The following is a 16,289-nucleotide window of genomic DNA, read 5'->3' on the forward strand; positions in this document are numbered from 1 at the left end:
AATGGAGAAATTATTTGCACGATATTTGTGTCATGCATCCCTCTTTCTCACTTACATCGGTCAGTTTAACTTTATATAAATCACATTCCTTTAAATATGATCGGTGGTTGAACCAAAAAAAGTTCAAATCCTACCTTGGTGATGTAGCCATAACTTAATGTTCTTACGATCAGGAAACCTGCACATTGAGGAAACATTTTTTATTTGTATTCCCTGCATAGGTTGCGGAGATCAGACTGGAGACGCTTGGTGTAAAAAACTGGCTTACCCAATCCAGGAACATTGTCAAAAAGGTGCACCCCAGAGTCTAGAGAGGTGAAAATGTGCATTTAATAGTTGAAATTATATAATGGCATCTATTAAATGCAGTATTTTTATGATCAATTCAGTATTTCTTAAGATTAATTTTTACAAACAAACAAAGTTTCATTCTCTTTAATCCCGACCCTTACAGAGAAAACAATTCCAGCGGTCAGTGCCCAGTGCGCAATCCGAAACTTTCAATTTCACGCGTTTCTTTACTATTTTTTGGAAATTTAAGTTCGAGTAGGTATAGCATAGCAGGGATTAGCGTTAGCGCAGCGGGTAGCGCCACTGAGGCGCGGCGGCGGAACGTAGAAAAGTCATATGGAAAAGGAAATAGGTTACGTGCGCCATCTATTGGTAACACACTAAATTAATATTAAGCTGCGGTCATTTAGCAAACGAATAAAAAGAAATTATTTACAAAATATGTTGACCTCCCGGAAAGAAAATCAAACTAATTCTCTTTTTAGAAAGTTTTTTACTTTTTTGGTGCCAATCAGTTTACGTGGCAACATTAACATTTTGTTAGCATTGGCATGATGGCAATCCATAATCTCAAGTGTCAATTTTTTATTTGTGGACTACAGACGGCTGGTTCAATAGAATTCGCTAAAAAATATAAAATAAAAGGAAACATGAGATCGATTTCAGTTTTTTATCATTATTAATTAGTTTAATTAATGGCGGGTCTTTAAGTGTTGTGAATTTACTGTCGCACGTCTTCTATAAACCCTCAATATGGCTAAGTGAGTTGGATTAGTTTATTTTCCTTTCTATTTAGATTCTAACTAGATTATAATGTAATTCTACACCATTTCGTCTACTTTTCGCGGTTAATTTATTACGGTTAATGTAGCCTTCAGTGGTTTTTGTGATGGTCTTGTATTATTTTATAATGAACAATGTAGTGGTATGATGATTAACTTATATAAAAATTATTCCTTAATGATTTCTTTAAATGAGAATGTTGTACCTACCTTATTTAATAAGAAGCTATAAAGTATATATGTTGTGTGTTATAAAACAATTATTAATATAGCTCAAACTATCATCACTGCAAGATATTCTATATTTTATTATTTGTATTCAAGTAATTTTTATTTTGATCATTCTAATTGTTTCAGAGAAATGATGATAGTTTTTGTGTATGACACACAATGCTGCACTTCAGAGGAAGACGATCCTATAGATGCAGTGCTGTACTTCCACCCAGGCTGGGTGTCAGACGCACAGCGGCATGCGTTGGCAGGACAGGTAAACACAATTCTTGATTTATTTATACATATTAGCTACAAATAGGAACTAGATAAAAAAAAGTAAAAAAAATATATTTATGTACAGAGTTAACTCAAGTCTACAAGAGATAATTCTTTTTTTTAATGTATTATTTTCTGATTTCAATATCGTTTGACAGGTGGTAGGAACTGCGCATTGTGTCAAATCCCTCTTCTCTCAGCCAGTGGCGATAACACTTCAGAGCGGGAAATTCATCATCAGAGAATATGGGAGGTATATCTTGGTAAGTAGAGTTATAGAGGTGACCTATAATAAATAAATTATTCCTTATAATGATAAAACAATTTTAAGTATTTCTCCTTTATTATGCTCATCAGCATTGTTCTTTTAAGAATGAAGAAAGTTATAGATTTTTATTGATTATAGACTAATTTTACCACAGTAAAAGTTCACTAAAAAGCTGTTCCCTTTGCCCCTTAGAAGAGTGGGGGAGGTATGTTTGTATACTTACCAGTTTTTAAGTTGGACCAAGCCTAATACAATTAATAAAAATGCATTTAAATAGGAACAATAGTTCGAGTAAAAAACATACAGACAGACAGAAATTCTAAAAATCATGTATTTGGTTCAGTTCTACCTAGTTAATACTACCTAAACTACCTACCTAATCATAAATTTTATCTGTTATTACTGGGCATACACTTTTGCCACTCGGAGCCTTCATTTTGACATTACCATATTTATTCTTATGTTCTGTGGAGTGGAGTCCATAATTCGGCCACTATCTATGCCATTCTACGTGTACAAACTCAATATCATAGCCAATCAAGCCCCGGTTGGTCATAATATTATGTTTTTTCTCATAAACTAATCATTCATTCACTCTAGGCGATAGGAAGTGACCGAAACATCCCCGACTGGGTGCTCAAAAACCGGGCCAGTCTCCTGACTTCCATGATCAAGGTCTACCATGGGGACCTGCAGGCCCTGGCTGATCAGATGGAGGACTCGAAGAGGCTGTCCGAGAAGTTGTATCAGATCTTCGAGACGTACTTGCCGGTGCTGCAGTACGGGTGTCATATCTTCCAAAGAGTGCCAATGCTTACGCTGCCAAAGGTGGGTTATTTCTAACTTCTTCCTCCTGGCTTTAGGCCGGTTGCATCAAAAAAAGACGGTTCTCAGTTTGATCCGTATGTATTATATATATACACGTTTGTCTGCGATTATCTCGAGTTTCGCTGAACCGTTTTTGTTGCGGTTTTCAGAATAGTGTTTTTTACACCTATCACTAGTTTGGGGTAGACAGAGCCTATAGTCTTGAAGTCCGAAAGGCCACGTTCAGTTGTATGGCTTTATGATGGAATTGAGATTCAAATAGTGACAGGTTGCTAGCCCATCGCCTACAAGAGGAATTCCAAGTTTATAAGCCTATCCCTTAGTCGCCTTTTACGTCATCTATTCGAAAGATATAGAGGTTCTATTCTTAAGTGCCGTAAAACCACACGGTAGTTCGTTATCTTTTAAATTATCAATAAAAGATGTAACGTTAATACGTTAGTTTAATATCTGTTTGATAACGTGCCATGTAAGCAGACATTCGGTATCGCTTATGTAAACATATGGTTAGCTACCTTTCTTTAGAATCATGACCGATAATATTATACTTACACTATCATTCGCCGGCGACTCCGCCCGCGTGAAATGTACATGTCCTTCTCCATAATCTACACTATATTTTCGCAATTTGATGAAGATGAGCTTAGTGGTTTTTTTTTTTATTATAGTATTGTGTGCGTTTGAACTTAATCTGCCTGGTGATAAGCAAGATGGCCTAAGGTGATGGATGCAAGCTTAAATAACGCCTATTCACTCTTGCCATGAAAATCCCCTAGTTGTATGTTATGTAGTTATCAAAAGAGTAGTGGAAGAGAGACACGGGAGGGGAATTCCAAATTACAGTAGTTCGCATGATAAATCATCGCGATTTTTTTTCGCAAATTACGAAAATAAAATAAATCGTAAGGTACGAAGGGTGGCGATATTGACCATGTACGCGTGGAATCACTGCCCACGCCGCGTCGTTGGTTTTGACTTGAGAGACAGACAAGCAAAAACACTTTCACATTAATAACAGTATGGATGGATAATGTTCTAATAGGTATGTCAAACTCATGCCTTAGTAATAATTTTTTTCATGGTCTGATTTAGATGAAACAAACTTTAAATGTTTTGCTGAGTCAAAACAAAGCAATTTTTATGGTGGTAACTTCGTCCTATTTGCATTTACGCACACAGAAAATTTATCTATTTACAAGAAATTTAATTATCAACTGTTAGAGGAAATACCTATTTTTATAAAATTTATATAATTTTCCGTCAAGCTAATTTATTTTTCATCACACAAAGCAAAATAATACAAAATATTATTCTTTGATTATCCTATGCCTCTCCATCTTCAGTCTTTTGTTCTGGTAGCTCTTTCGCTTCTTTATGGAAATCTTTATCTGCTTTTTCCGACATTTCCTCTTCACCTTCTAAAATTCCTTCTATACCTTCCACTGTTTCTTCTTTATCTTCCGCCATTTCTTTTTCACCTTCCGCCATTACTTCAATGCCTTTCGTCATTTCCTCTTCACCCCCTTTCCCTTCTGTCCGTTCTTCTTCCACGTCAATAGTTTCTTCTAACTCAACCTTTGTTTCTCTCTCGGCAGTATCAGATGCCTTTGCATCCTCCTCCTTGTCTGATACAATTGTCTTTTCCTGTATCTTTGGTTGTTTGGCCTCAACCAATTCCCTCATTATAGATCTCTGCATTTCCAATTTACTAGCTTCTAACATTTTATCGACGTCCGTTTGTCCACCTGTTTGGGGTTGAGTTTCCTCAAAAACGCTTTCAGTTTTAGTTGAAGTGACAAATGATTCCATACTGAAATAATCAACCGATTCACGTAAACATTCAGGGGGTATCAGTTTAATACTAGGTATTGTATTCAAACTGCCAAGGATTGAGGATTCAATAGAAACTGATGGCGTACTTTGGTCAGCTTTGCGGCCAGTTTCTTTGGAACTGAAAGACAATGCAGCAGATTGCAATGATTTCTTAGCAACTGGCTTAGGAATAAATCCAAGATCGCCTTCTTTATATACTTTACCAAAAGATGCTAGAGTTTCTACTGAATCTGCATGTTGGATGTCACGATATTGGGACACGATTTCAAGAAGCCGCGACAAGAGATTTTGTCTATCCATTATTTCTTTTGATGGATCTGTAGTAGCCCATTGATCTAACTTTAACGCAGCTTTGATTACAATAGCAGCTTCTTTCAAAATAGTTTTTAGTTTTTTGCATTGACCGTAAATTCGCTCCGCCTCGATAGATGCTTTACTTTCAACACTCATTTTATTATGCAAGTTTTGTTCCAAAATTCTGACTTGTAACGTCAAATTCTCATTTTCTTTTGTTAATTTCTGGACCTTCACTTGTTGTGCCTCAAAATCTATAATCTTTCTATCTTGCAAAGCTTTACTTTTCTTTATTTCTTGGAATGCTGTTGTCAATTGTTCTATTACTTTCAGTTGAATAACATTTTTATTTATAGCTTTATCTCGTTCCTCTTCGGCTAATTCCTTTGCAACTCTTGCCGCTCTTTCACTTTCTTTATATTTTTCGTTTTGTTCGGCTAATTTGGCTTGTGAAGTCAAGATATTATCCAATTCATTATTAATAGCAATATTCTCTCTGATCACTCTGTGGGTTGAAGCTGCTATTCTTAATTCAGTTGCATCTTGAAAATCTTGAGCAAGTTGCAATAAACGAGCTTCCATTTCCTTTTTAAGTTTATCTTTACTGATTACATATTTTTTCTCTGCATCGTAAATAATTCTTTTGTACTTCATTTCCTGATCTTGAAAGTCTTGTTCTTGCTTTTCGAATTTCTTCATCAAATCATCTCTTATGGCTCTGAACTCCTCCAGGGTATTAAGTTTACCGGCCAATAGCTTGTTTTCCGATGTTAACTGATCTTTCATTATAGTGAAGTTTCTCTCTAACTCAGCGACTGTTCTTTTAAACTCCTTTGTCTCAATCTCTCTTGTTTCTTCAAGGCCTTTCACTTTGTCTTTAAGTTCGTTATTCTCTTCATTTTTTAAATTTAGAGTTTTCTTGAGATAAGAAATAATGTCTGCTCTGTCTTCGTCAAGTTTATCGTACGCTTTCTGTAGTTCTTCATTTCTGGTTTCATATTCGTCGACTGCGGCGCGAAGTCTTGCTATTTTTCTGTTGCATTCAGCGACTTGCAGCTCTAAGAATGTTTTCTCTACTTCTGTAAATCCCCCGCCGCCTTTTGGCGCTTCTTCCGCCTTTCCCTTGTCTTTTTTCGGGGCCATTCTTATAAATTACTAGATTATATTACCGTAACTTTATAGTATTATTTTTAATCGTTTCTATTTAGTTAACTTAAGCAAATATTTAAAGTGTGTTGACTTGGTATGATGTATAGGCCCTGTATTGACTAAACAAGAGGGCTAAGAAACATCACTAGGACAACGCGTCAACAACCAATAGGTATTTTGTAAAATTAATTAGAAATTATAGCGTGACAACTCCACACAATGCATTTTTAAATAAATGAAGCTTTGTAATTGTTTCATTACTTTTAAAATCAGTGGAGAACATTATGATTTATTTATTTCGTTTTTTTTATGATCCTTAAAGGAATATGACGTGTACCTAGGTAAATTTCTTATCGTATTTCTTATGTATTATCGTTATTAATTTGAATTTAAAAATAAAATAATAATTGGTATTGATTTTGCTTTATGATTGTTACACACATGTCACGTCTTTATCTTCCACAGGGTAGACATAGCGGAAAGTCTCAAGATATCAAAAGACCATTCAGCTGGATTGATCACAGATAGTGACGGGTTACTAGCCCGCAGCCTAAAAAAATGAATTTTCACCTAAATTGACTTTTACAGATGTTCTTACACAGTACAGTATTTACTTGTAGACACATATATAAATCACGCCTCTTTCTTCGGGGGGTAGGCAGAATCTACGTATCCACTTGCCACGACCACTGCATACTTCATCCACATTCATAACTCTCTTCATGCAAGCTCATCGGTTTCGAATACTCTTGACCTTTTGCCTGAACGTGTCCGATTTGATCATTTACTTACGTACGCACAGTCTTTTTGCGTTTTTGCCCGTAACTTCTTTGTCGTAAAATATGTAACATCGGCCGAACCAAATGTTGTCTGTCGAAGCAAGAAAACATTTTAAAAGTATTTTACATCATTGATTTCCACCGTCCTTCGGGAACGATGTGGACATTATTATATATACAGTTATTATTTTTAACCGACTTAAAAAAAAGAGAAAATTTCTCTATTCACAGTATTTTTTTTTTCACAGAGTGCAACGTCAGTATACATGGAGTCAATGCAGATCCTCGACCACTGTCGCAAGAGTAAAGGCGTGCTGGGCGGCGTCATTTTATATAACAACAAGTAAATATTATTACTCTTGCTTTCCTTTTCTATAAGTTGTTTTTTTTAAACACAATCCATTTTTTTTAACATTTGCCTTATTATTCGTTAACATTGACTAATATGACTTAACTTACCTCTCTTTTAACTTTTGAAGTCAACCGCTGAGTAAGAGATAGAGTGAAGATTAGACTCTTATTAACGTTCGTGTGTCGACCCCTGTACCTACACACACCTGTGATTAAAAAATAAGTTCTTAATGAAAAGTGTAAATTTCACACTAGAATATTGTTTAGAAAACCCTCTTCTACATCGTCAGCCGCTGCTTGTCAATAATTGATGCTTATGTAGGTATTTCCGCTTTTGCATTTTTTTAAGTAATTAATTTGACGACAACCAACGTTGTTAAACCAAAAGATTTGACAAAGCGATATGAAGTATCATATAATAATGAATAAAAATTTTGAATTTGATTTATGTTGATATAATATTTTTTGCCAGGATCATATCAACTCAACTCCCGCCGAGCCTCACATCATTCTTGACCGTGGTAGACCCGTACAGGATAAAATCCCCGGCATGTCCACTGAACGAAGCCCCCCCACTGCCTTTGGGAGCCCAACTGTTGGTGGTGTACGTCGCGAGAAACATGTACCATAAGCTGAAGAAGGAAGCCGCCACGTATCAAGAGTTTCACGAGCAAGGGGAGGAAATTATTACTAAGTTGAAAAAGGTATATTACAAAGTAGCTGTGCCCGCCACTTCGTCCGCGTGGAATGGTTATTTTGGGCATCATTGTATCCCTCAAGGATGAATAATTTTCCCCGTTTTTTTTTTTTTTCCATTATTTCTTCGCCCCTAAAAGTTGCAGCGTGATGTAAGCCTAAAGCCTTCCTCGATAAATGGTCTATTTAACACAATAAGATTTTTCAATTCGAACCAGTTCCTGAGATTAGCGCGTTCAAAGAAACAAACAAACAAACTTATCAGCTTTATAATATTAGTATAGATCAGTGGTTGCTTATTACTTAAAGGCGCGAAGCCTACCTAGATCAGAAATCATTGTTCCAAGTTATCTTAGATTATAATCCCTTTATCATACATATTCCGTACTTTCAGAACCAAGAAGCCGAACGCGAGAAATCCCGAGAATTCCCCCAAAGCGGCATGAAGAGGGACAAGTCACTACTTTTCACCGCGGTCCCGGAGGAAGACCACACCATGATCTCGCCTCCCAGCCGCGAGAAACCCTCGGATCCCGACAGGAAACCTGCCATGCCCGACGTAGTCCCTTTCACCAACAAACCGCGCCAAAGACCGACCAAACTATCATTGAGCTTCAAAAACCAAAAGTCCCTGGACGAGGAACAGAAAGACGAAAATGTGTTCACGGGACAAACCAGCGTTTGCTCCACGCCAATGGTCGAATTCAAAAGACTCCACGGCAATATACTATCCATATGCCAAAACCCCGAAGCTCAAGATAAACAAGAAGACGAGCCAGACGTACTGAAGAACATAGAAGATGCCAAACTTAATATAGAAAACGAGAAACGCGACAACAAAATTGTACTAGACATGAATTGCATTGCGGACCATTATATAAACAAACCGGAGCCAATCAGAAAGCTGGCGAGCGTCACGGATTTACAAGACACCATAAAGCGGATCTCCAATCGAGCAACATCGAAATTCAAGTTAAAACATTCGAAAACAGAAGTGAATGATACGTCACCGAGTCAACTGCAGAAACCGTTCAGTTCCATGACAATAAACGACCCGTTGTTCCCAGTGTTCAGAAACGACGGTGTAGCTATATCCGAATCGTTATTCAATCAGTATTTGGAACAGCATTATTCTAGAATGCATCAAGAATCAAAAGAGGACAATATGTTTACGTTTAACAGAAAGATTTGCGAGCAAGAGAAATTTGAGGATTTCGATTCGGAATTGATTAAATCTCCTCAAAGAACGCCTAAGAAAGTGGCCAAAGATTCAACGAAAACTATAGATCAGTCGCGGAGAAAATCTTTATCTTTGCCTTTGAAATCTTTGTCTGAGAGTTCTGATTCTCAAATAGGGTCGGATAGTGAAGCGACGAGTTTGAAGAAGAAGTTGACTGGGGTTCAGTTGACTCCGCTGATGGAGAAGCTGAGTCACTTGGCGTTTTCCGACAAGTCTAGCGGGTATAGCAGTAGAGTCATGACTCCGCTGGAGCTGAGAGAGTTCCCAACGCCCTCAGCTGAGAGACAAGTCACGTTTTCAGAAAGGTATAGTATTAGCGGTTTATAAAAACATAGTTCAAGAAAGTATACAATAAATGGTACAGTTTCTAAACTGTTGCAAATCTTTTTGGTGATTTCTTACAAAAAAGACGAAATCTTTGCATGTTATAGGAAGCGCGCCATGATTTTTTTTTTATTATGAAATGTAAATTTTTCACATGTCATTTCCAAAACTCGTTAATTGTTGCCAAATTTTTACATACCTGCTTTTAGTAGATAATAATTACTTTTCGAAACTTAAACTGCTCTAAAGGCTACATAACGTACTTGTGTTTAGTAGCTAGATTTCTCAAATTACTTTTATTAATTACTATTATTTTCTACCTACCCCTCCGGGAAAGAGGCGTGATTTTATGTTTTATTTTCTAGACCAAAAGCACGTCGCGAAGACTCAGACAGCGATTCCGACATTGAATCTGACCTCGAAGAGTTGCCGGAGTTCAGCAAACGCGCCGAGAAATGCGCGCTGTTCGTCAGCGGACTGCACAACATGGCGTTACTAGCGCTGATCGATACCAGCGCGCCGCTAGAAGCAGAGACTATCAACTCACTGGTAAATACCTACATATAACAAGTTGTCCACTACGATTGCCGGGAACTCAGTCACATACTCATCTATTCATCAGGATCCCCTTTATTGTCATACTGAGTAAGACCTAGTCATAAACACCTTTAATACTATGTAGCTGTTGCCTGGGGCTTGTTCAGTAAACGCGCCGAGAAATGCGCGCTGTTTGTCAGCGGACTGCACAACTTGGCGTTACTAGCGCTGATCTCTTGCATATGAATACTACCATTACGAATAGCCGTGTGGTTCCCGGCACTTTGGACTAATTGAACGGCGTAAAAGGCCACTAAGCGTAAGGCAATAAATTTAGGATTCTTTTAGTCACTATCTGTGGTTAAAGAACTTTATTTCTCAAAGAAATTTACATTTCACTTACAGAGAAAACATTTAAAGTAAATATGTACATTTGTTGGTGTGAGCATTCAAATACATATTTTCAATAAAATAAAAATAAGTCGGTAGTTGCGTATAAAGCCGCTCGCTGCTAACCTACTAAACACAAACGCAAGAACAAAACATTAGGATGTTCGCGCACTTACATTTACATGCATCACAAGTAACAATAGTAGAAAAATAAAATAAATAAAAAAATAAAAATAAATGGTAAGTATTAATAAACTATACTATAGATCATTTTTATAAGTAATTTATATCTTTTGAAATATACATGAGCTGATTGAAATATAATTAATTGTAATAAATTACTTAGCAATGACAAGATAATAGATTTGTATTTATAAATAGCCTGTACTTGTGTATAGTTATATGCCCAATGTTTTCGAAACGATTTGAACAAGATTATTACGTTTAAGCTGCAGTTTGAGGGCGCCCTTAATGGAATGACGAAGTCACGACGTCACTGGGACGGATTCAGTTAACATAATTTCACCTTAGTAAGAACGTAATTTTTTAATTTGGTTTTAAATATGTTATAATTTGATGTTCTTATTTCAAGTGGTAATTTATTGTACATGTTTACGCCTTCACTGAATGTCATATCTACCATAAAGTCATTCAGCTGAACATGGCCTTCGTCTTTTCGAAATTGCGTGCTCTGCCTACCCCGTTAGGGATAAAGGTGTGACTATATGCACGTATGCTACGAATGCGCAATATATTACCTACAAACCTAGATAGCTAGACAATAGTCAGTATTTGAGGTAAACCTCAGATCAAGCTATTCTTATTTTTCGGCAGCAGAAGAGAGTTCGCAGTTTATTCTCGTAGCTGGATATGCGGTCGGCTGTACAATGAGAGTGTATAAAAAATAACTTTTTTTTCTTCCAGTGGGAGACATCACTAAACGCGCTCGGACCAATAGAACAAAAATGTATGGAGCCGCTGAGCGCCGGGGACGAAACCACAGACTACAGCTATTTGGTATTAGACCCTGACTGGGGCACCGTGAAGAAGGGCGGGCCGTGGCCGGCGCTGGATATAGCCACCATGGGCTTCATACACAACGAGTTCGCTGATGACCCGGAGATGTCGGAATTTATTTTGAGGTTAGTTGATTTTGGTCCTTCGTGGGCTTATGGGCAAATTCACAAAAAGGTCACATTTGAAAAAAACATCATGACTGTTGAAATCATAAAAATGAAGGGCAAATCCAAAGCATTATTTGTCAAAGCGATTGACAGATAATGCGGTAGATGGCGTTGATGAACTCTTAGCAAAATGGCCGACATTGTTTTTTTTTTAATATCTTTGAACACCTGTTTTGAGAATCATCATAGTATATTAAATAAAATAGATTAAATCTAAAATAATGCTTTATTTATACATAATGTCATTTTGTTTTCAAATCCAGGAGCGACGACAGCGTAGTAGTTGGCAGTGGGTGCGGCGGCGCACAGGTTTACTACCAGGAGCGAGGGCCGCGAACCGCCGGGCCTCCGCCGCCCTCCGACGCGCTGTGCGCCGCGCCGTTACGCGCTAGGCGGAGACTGGCGAGAGACCACGCTACCTTGCTGCTATAAGTTCTACGGGTGAGCCAATAGATGGCGCTGTTATTTTTTGTTTGTGTAATTTTTGACGGTAGCTGAAAGCTCTACTTTGACGCGCTGTGCCGCGCCTTTAAGAGTTAGACGGAGATTGACTATTGACTTGTGCTTTAGAATGTTGACAGTTGTGTATATTGAATTGTTGTGGTAATTTTACCCCATCTCCATAAGTGAGATAAGTTACCGAAGGACTGCATATTGGAAACGTTCCTTTACATAAGGAATACCAATGTCTTCAACCCACACTCTTATTAACGCAGAAAATAAACCTCTTTTTGGGAGCCCACCCTCCTTCATTCTTAATGTAATTATACCAAGAACTTCAAGAAGTAACAGCAATTAAGTTTTTTTTTGTTACTGTATTACTTTCACACTTAAATTATTAATTCCGTATTATATGTAGATGGCGATACTCCTGTGTTCGAACCAAATATATCCAGTGAGACAAAAGCTGTTAATCTGCTGGTTTGGAAAAAAATCATGACTCAAGAAAAAGTCAATAGAATAATCGTTCAGTCAAGATCTTAAGTAGTCTTCAGCTTAACATGTAGACGAATAGCGGGTAATACTGAACATTTCTCTACTTAACACCTGATAAAATTTTCAGGACCTACGGAGAGTCGCTTCTTGTACAACCTTGACTTACCCACTCTAAAATCATGGTCATAGGCGCAGTCGGAGAAAGGTGAGGACGCAACTGGACTTACGCCAGGAACGAAGTATGACGCCTACTGGAAGACCAAAACTCAATGCGTGTCTAATAAATTGCACCTACAAAAAACGCGTTAGGAAATTACTAGGCGGCTGATTATGTAAGCAGTGCTCGAACTGGCTTCCACTGTAGGCTCCTATTTAAAATTTAATAAATTTGCCAAGTAAAGGGCATTCTATGGAGTCGGTGGTGATATATTTAAATAAAATTTGTCGTGATTGAGCTATTTTATGAGCCACTTAGGAATTTACGGTATTTAAATTACTTAAATGCCAATGTGTACAAAAATGGAAGAAGAAAATGGAGAGAGATAGTCTCTGCCTACCCCTCCGGAAAAGAGGCGTGATTTTATTTATGTATGTATGTATGTGTACAAAACTATGTATCTAAATACATATGTATTATGTATTTGACTGTTATATGGACCGTTGTTAAGGAAGTGTGTATAATTGATATGTTATTGAATGTCAAAAAATGAAATACTTATACTATTCAATACTTGAAATACTATCAAGGAATGAAAATCGATGTTTATGAAATACCTACTTAAATAAATCAGTGATTGGAATTAGTTCAAGGACATTGATTATTGATTATTAATAATAAACTTAAACTATTAGGATATATTGCTTATAAATATGTATTTGTAAAGCTTTTGACGAAGCATATTGTGGATAAATAAATGTATTTTTTTTATTAAAATTTTTAATACATTGTAATTTATGGGAACTTAAGACGGCTAATTCTTGTTAAATAGTTCATCTCCGTTAATAAGCAAAAGTTATAATAACTTATGAAAACGCCTTGCCAAATCTTCACATTTTATTGCATTCCACGCAAAATACTCGTTTTCACGCACTACAGTGTAAAAAAAGTCTGAATACATTATTTTTTATTAAGCAAAGTGAGATTAAAGCAGTATGATTTTATAATTATTTATAATTTTTATAAATAGGATAGGCAACTATTTGATTATAATTAAGTGACACACCCAATTAAAGTGAGACTTTTTTAGCCAAGTAGACAATTAGTACAGGTGTTTACATATCTAAATATCAACAATATTATAGTATACCAAAGCAGATGTAGACCTCTTAACAGGAGTAGGATTATTTAGATTTCATTTTGTATATTTTCTAGACGCATGTAGTCGCCAAAATATTATAACGCAAGCGAATAACGCTGTTAAATTGTAGCAATTCAGTAGACGTATTTTGTAAATTAATTGATATTTTATATTAAGTAGATATAGGTATAAATGTAGTGAATGACGCTTTAACACGCCGATATTGTGTATGACGATTTAAATAACCGTTGCCATCTTTTTGCAATCCACGCTGTTCATTCTTTTTAAAATAAATAAATATATACGGGACAAATTACACAGATTGAGTTCTTTTCTCATCATGCCCTGGCCGGGATTCGAACCCGGGACCTCCGGTGTCACAGACAAGCGTAGACACTACCGCTGCGCCAGAGGTCGTCAATTCATTCTTATTAGAGGAGAAGTTAGAAGATTAAGATATTACATTAAAAGGAGAGTCCTTGCTGAAGTCTCTCGCTCTAACGCATTATATTAAGAACTGAATAATGGTACAGTCGTCAACACATCAACTGTTTTAAAGCTAATAAAACGACTTGCGGGTTTTTTAATTAATTATCTAGTTCCTTTATTGCCGGTTGATCCCTTCATCGATAACTACGCCATTGCAGGTGATTTATTTTTTTATAAACTATGTACTATTTGTTGTAACTGCGTAAATTTCCGTGCAATAAAAATATCTAATTCTAATAATGTAACTAGATATTCAGTCGACTGTACTAGCTTAATCGATTGCTTATTATTAACTTTTTAGAAATTGATTGCAAAAAGAGTTGCGGGTACATTTAGAAATTTAGCATTCTTAGAAGGCTAGAAAATGGATATTTGTTTTATTTGTACAAATATTTGACGCATATTCATAATAGTAGTTAGCTATAGATTTACTTTTTATAATGCAATAGGCATATGGTCTGGCGTCCACTATCAGCATATGATGTTAAAACAACCACATGATTTTAGAGGGTTTTTTAATGAAAATATAAGATTGATTTGACCCTTCAATCTTTCAGATGCCTGACTGTTTTAGATTTATACATGTCATCACTGTCAGGTTAGGTAGGCTCTTCGTACATTCGTTTTTAACGACCTAGGTGTGCCGATAGAGGGCGCCTTGACGCAATGCTCTATAAATTTCTTGCCACTTTAAAATTGTCTACCCTCCAAAATGCGAAATTTTTAGCATATACATAGATACTATTTAGCTTATATGTTTGCCAAATTAATATGTTATTTATAAAATAGTGCTTGTAATTAGTCATTACAAGCACTTGCCACTTAGTAATTAGTCATTGCTAAATATCGTGTAATCGTTTGCCCTCCAAAATAGTACGCTCAGTTCGGCTTACGCAGTATTGCCACAGTGTGCTCAAAATTACCTGCCGAATACAGGAATGTGCTAAAAACATTTAATACTTAGGCTTTAATTTTTTATATCAAATACAAAGACAATTCAATTTGGTTATTAGTGTAAAAACTGTGATTTTGTTTTTAATTCTTTACCCATGTCTTTTATTTCACAGTATTAGATTCACTGGTATTATTACTTAGCATTCCAAGTTAAACTTTCCAGAGGCTTCTAAAGCTATTATAAGCAACTATTTGTTTTAATTTTATCATAATTCTTACCTTTATTGCTTCATATCTTCTTCCAATGTTTGTTTTAAGATTTTTATATTTAAAAAAAAGTGTTTCACGTTTACTATGTTATTGTTATTAATTTAATATTATTTATGATAACAGCGTGGCCACATGATCAAGTGCAAAATCCTAATAAAGGGCATATTAAACAAGCTGGAATCCGCGGTTGATCCCTAGAATTTCGCCATTAGACGAAACGTTAACTTTTACACTTTGGTAAAAACCATTGAAATTTGAAATGGAAATTAGGAAGTAGCAGTACTTATTAACTCGACTGCGATAAGGTTTCTTTTTTTATTTTGCATTTCATCATGTGCCCGTCTGTTCTACTTTAAACCGCGTCCAGTGCAAATGCCAATTGATAATGCTAAATATTAATTTCTTTACTATTTATTATTTTTGGTGTTGCCATATTGAATGGAGTGCCAATAAGTGTGGTATCTATTTATAGTATACATAGTGTTGTAAAGAATTTTAATAAAAAATTTAAACTACATACATGTTTGTTATTTTTACCCTCTACTTACTACGATATGATTTGTATAATGTGATAAATAATGATGAAATCTCTTTATGACCCAATGGACGTTATACTAATATTATTGTTAATGGGCATTGTATCGTATAATCCCACTAGTCTCTTTGAATGACGTTAAGTGATTGATTGATTTGACAAGGCAGAATCTGTCGTACGCCGAACAATGGATGCCACGTTTTCATCAATAATACAAATCGGGAATTATAGTATGTAGCCATAATTTGAGATTTTTTGGATATAAGTAGTAGACCGTAGTATCAACTGTTACTACTTAACTACGTTTACTGTTTCAGCAAAATATCTAAATAATTCAAATAAAGGATAATGGATGGGTTTGTCTTCATGGATTGTAAACTGTCATTTTCTTGAGCACTTTGGCGATTTCAATACTGCAATGATTTTCGTTCA

At 36.0% G+C, this 16,289-nt stretch overlaps 2 protein-coding genes across 4 annotated transcripts; one reads left to right on the forward strand and one right to left on the reverse strand.

Annotated features, from left to right (window-relative positions):
* Positions 1 to 875: 875 nt before the first annotated feature.
* On the forward strand, positions 876 to 15,839 carry LOC106140898 (uncharacterized). 3 transcript variants are annotated; one of them, XM_060947281.1, is made up of 11 exons: positions 876 to 1,052; positions 1,431 to 1,560; positions 1,721 to 1,825; positions 2,431 to 2,658; positions 6,962 to 7,056; positions 7,537 to 7,768; positions 8,155 to 9,305; positions 9,690 to 9,873; positions 11,176 to 11,393; positions 11,699 to 11,876; positions 12,295 to 15,839. In XM_060947281.1, the coding sequence occupies exons 1-10, from the start codon at positions 1,045 to 1,047 to the stop codon at positions 11,865 to 11,867; spliced, it is 2,520 nt and encodes an 839-aa protein (XP_060803264.1). In that variant the 5' UTR covers positions 876 to 1,044; the 3' UTR covers positions 11,868 to 11,876; positions 12,295 to 15,839. The 3 variants fall into 3 exon arrangements, with proteins under 3 accessions (XP_060803264.1, XP_060803265.1, XP_060803263.1); XM_060947282.1 differs by having other exon boundaries at positions 12,499 to 15,839; XM_060947280.1 differs by having other exon boundaries at positions 11,699 to 15,839.
* On the reverse strand, positions 3,982 to 5,928 carry LOC132902372 (cilia- and flagella-associated protein 157). Its single transcript, XM_060947144.1, has one exon. The coding sequence runs from the start codon at positions 5,926 to 5,928 to the stop codon at positions 3,982 to 3,984; it is 1,947 nt and encodes a 648-aa protein (XP_060803127.1).
* Positions 15,840 to 16,289: the final 450 nt, after the last annotated feature.

The sequence above is a fragment of the Amyelois transitella genome, chromosome 13 (genome assembly GCF_032362555.1).
Source record: "Amyelois transitella isolate CPQ chromosome 13, ilAmyTran1.1, whole genome shotgun sequence".
Lineage (NCBI taxonomy): Eukaryota > Metazoa > Arthropoda > Insecta > Lepidoptera > Pyralidae > Amyelois > Amyelois transitella.